Here is a 2,240-nt window from a genome sequence, read left to right on the forward strand (position 1 = left end):
AGATACAAGAGAGATACCTTCAAGATACATCTGTGATACATTTGGTGAAATAGGGCAGTATACGAAACTTCTTGCATTGGATACGATAGAATCAACCTATAACTCAAATTGGGAGCTGAAAGATCAAGAAATGGTATCAGAACCACAAAAAGATCAAGAACTGAAAGTTGGATAATATTTCAAAGACAAAGCAACTCTTCAAGCATGCTTACGGGTTCATGCAATCAATCATCACTACCAGTCAAAAATAGTGAAATCGTGTCCAAAGCAGATTTTAGTGAAATGTATCGACGATACGTGTCAATGGTATCTAAAAGCATCAAGTAATGGAGACACACAACAGTTCATCATTCGCAAACAGAACATGGACCACACATGCCCAATAGAAACCAGATTCAACAATCAAAACCAAGCATCTGCATCACACATTGCTGAATCCATCAAGCTGAAGTATCTAAATGTCAAAACAAAATACACACTAATAGATATTAAGAATGATATGGAGACTACACATGGAGTCAAGATCAGCTACATGATGGCTTGAAGATCAAAAGAAAAGGCATTTGAGATGTTAAGAGGAAAGCCATGTGATTCTTACAAAGCGCTGCCCACTTTTTTATATATGCTTGCAGCTACAAATCCTGGAACAATCATTGACATAGAATTGAGAGACGACGACTCATTTTTGTATGTATTCACAGCATTAAAGGCATCAATTGAAGGTTGGCAGCATTGCAAACCAATCATGGTTGTTGATGGAACATTCTTGAAAGCAACATTTGGTGGCATGCTTCTTGTTGCAACAGCTCAAGATGCATCTGGAAATCTATTCCCTCTAGCATTTTCAGTTGTAGATTCAGAAAATGATGATTCGTGGGAGTATTTTTTCTATCAAATTAGGGAGGCATTTGGAACAAGAGAAGATATATGCATTGTATCAGACAGACATCTCAGCATAGAATCAGCTGTTAAGAAGGTATATCCTGAAGCTACACATGGAATATGCATATTTCATCTACTTAATAACCTGAAGACACATTTCAAGAAAAATGCAAAGAATATTAAAGAACCTTTCTTTGGGGCAGCCAAAGCATACACTGAGAAGGAATTTAACTATCACATGAAAGTGTTGAATAGTTTAGATGATCGAATTATACCATTTCTTACTGATATTGGCTACGCTAGATGGTCGAGGGTACATTGTAAAAGCAAAAGGTACAAAACTATGACCTCTAACTTAGCCGAGTCATTAAATGAAGCAATTTTACATGCAAGAGAACTTCCAATCACATCATTACTTATGCACCTACATGACCTCCAACAAGAGTACTCATACAAAAACAGAAATATTGCTATGAATACAGTCACAACACTCACAACAAACCATGAAGATGCTCTTTTCCAAAATTACATTCATTCACTGAAACTACAGGTATGTAAATCTAATATTAAGCTTCTTTTATAAAGCATATCACTATTTGTATGTATCATAATTATATAAATTATGTAACTGTTGCAGTGAGATTGTGTATCATACATGTATCTACAATGTATATAACATGTATCTGTAATAAAAAAAAATACATTTTTTTACTCAGGTAAAACCGTCTACAAAAAATATCATATCAGTGATAGAGAATGGTAAAAAGTACACAGTCAACATGACAAAGAGGACGTGCACTTGCAAAAAGTTTGAAACCGATGAAATTCCTTGTAAGCATGCTGTAGCGGTTCTAAACAAGGACAAGATTGAACCTTATAAATATTGTTCAAAATACTATACAAAAGCAGCTATGTTAGCAACATATAGTGAGACAGTATATCCATTAGAGAGGGAAGAATGGATTATACCAGAAGAAGTCAAGGACCAAGTTGTCTTACCACCACAACATAGAACAAGAACCGGAAGGCCAAAAAAGAGAAGATTCACATCACATTTGGAAAGAAAAGGCAAATGTGGAAAGTGCGGACATGCTGGGCACAATAAGAAGACCTGCCAAAACATGCCAAAACCTGCATAAAATTTTCATATTCATAGATACATGTTTGAACAGTAATGATACATGTGACTGTCACTTGTGTTAGATTCTATTTCTTTACTTTTCTGCTGAAAAAAGATGGTTTTTAATTGATGCATTTTCTGATTTTATATACTTTATTGTTATTTTTATTCTTGACAATCTGTGTAAAGTTATAAGATGCAAATAACAGTTCTTGATTGAATTATAAGTTTTGTTTTT

At 34.4% G+C, this 2,240-nt stretch overlaps 1 protein-coding gene across 1 annotated transcript; it reads left to right on the plus strand.

Moving 5' to 3' along the window:
• Nucleotides 1–364: 364 nt before the first annotated feature.
• LOC126672783 (uncharacterized) lies at nt 365–2,021 on the plus strand. The gene is made up of 3 exons (XM_050366735.1): nt 365–450; nt 547–1,432; nt 1,599–2,021. Exons 1-3 carry the CDS (start codon nt 365–367, stop codon nt 2,019–2,021), a joined length of 1,395 nt encoding a protein of 464 aa, XP_050222692.1.
• Nucleotides 2,022–2,240: the final 219 nt, after the last annotated feature.

The sequence above is a fragment of the Mercurialis annua genome, linkage group LG3 (assembly GCF_937616625.2).
Source record: "Mercurialis annua linkage group LG3, ddMerAnnu1.2, whole genome shotgun sequence".
Classification (NCBI taxonomy): domain Eukaryota; kingdom Viridiplantae; phylum Streptophyta; class Magnoliopsida; order Malpighiales; family Euphorbiaceae; genus Mercurialis; species Mercurialis annua.

Coding starts and splice junctions, on each gene's coding strand:
- LOC126672783 (XM_050366735.1), top strand. CDS start 365: ATGGACCACACATGCCCAATAGAAACCAGATTCAACAATCAAAACCAA. Junction 451..546: donor GCTGAATCCATCAAGCTGAA/GTATCTAAATGT, acceptor GATGGCTTGAAG/ATCAAAAGAAAAGGCATTTG. Junction 1,433..1,598: donor TTCATTCACTGAAACTACAG/GTATGTAAATCT, acceptor TTTTTTACTCAG/GTAAAACCGTCTACAAAAAA.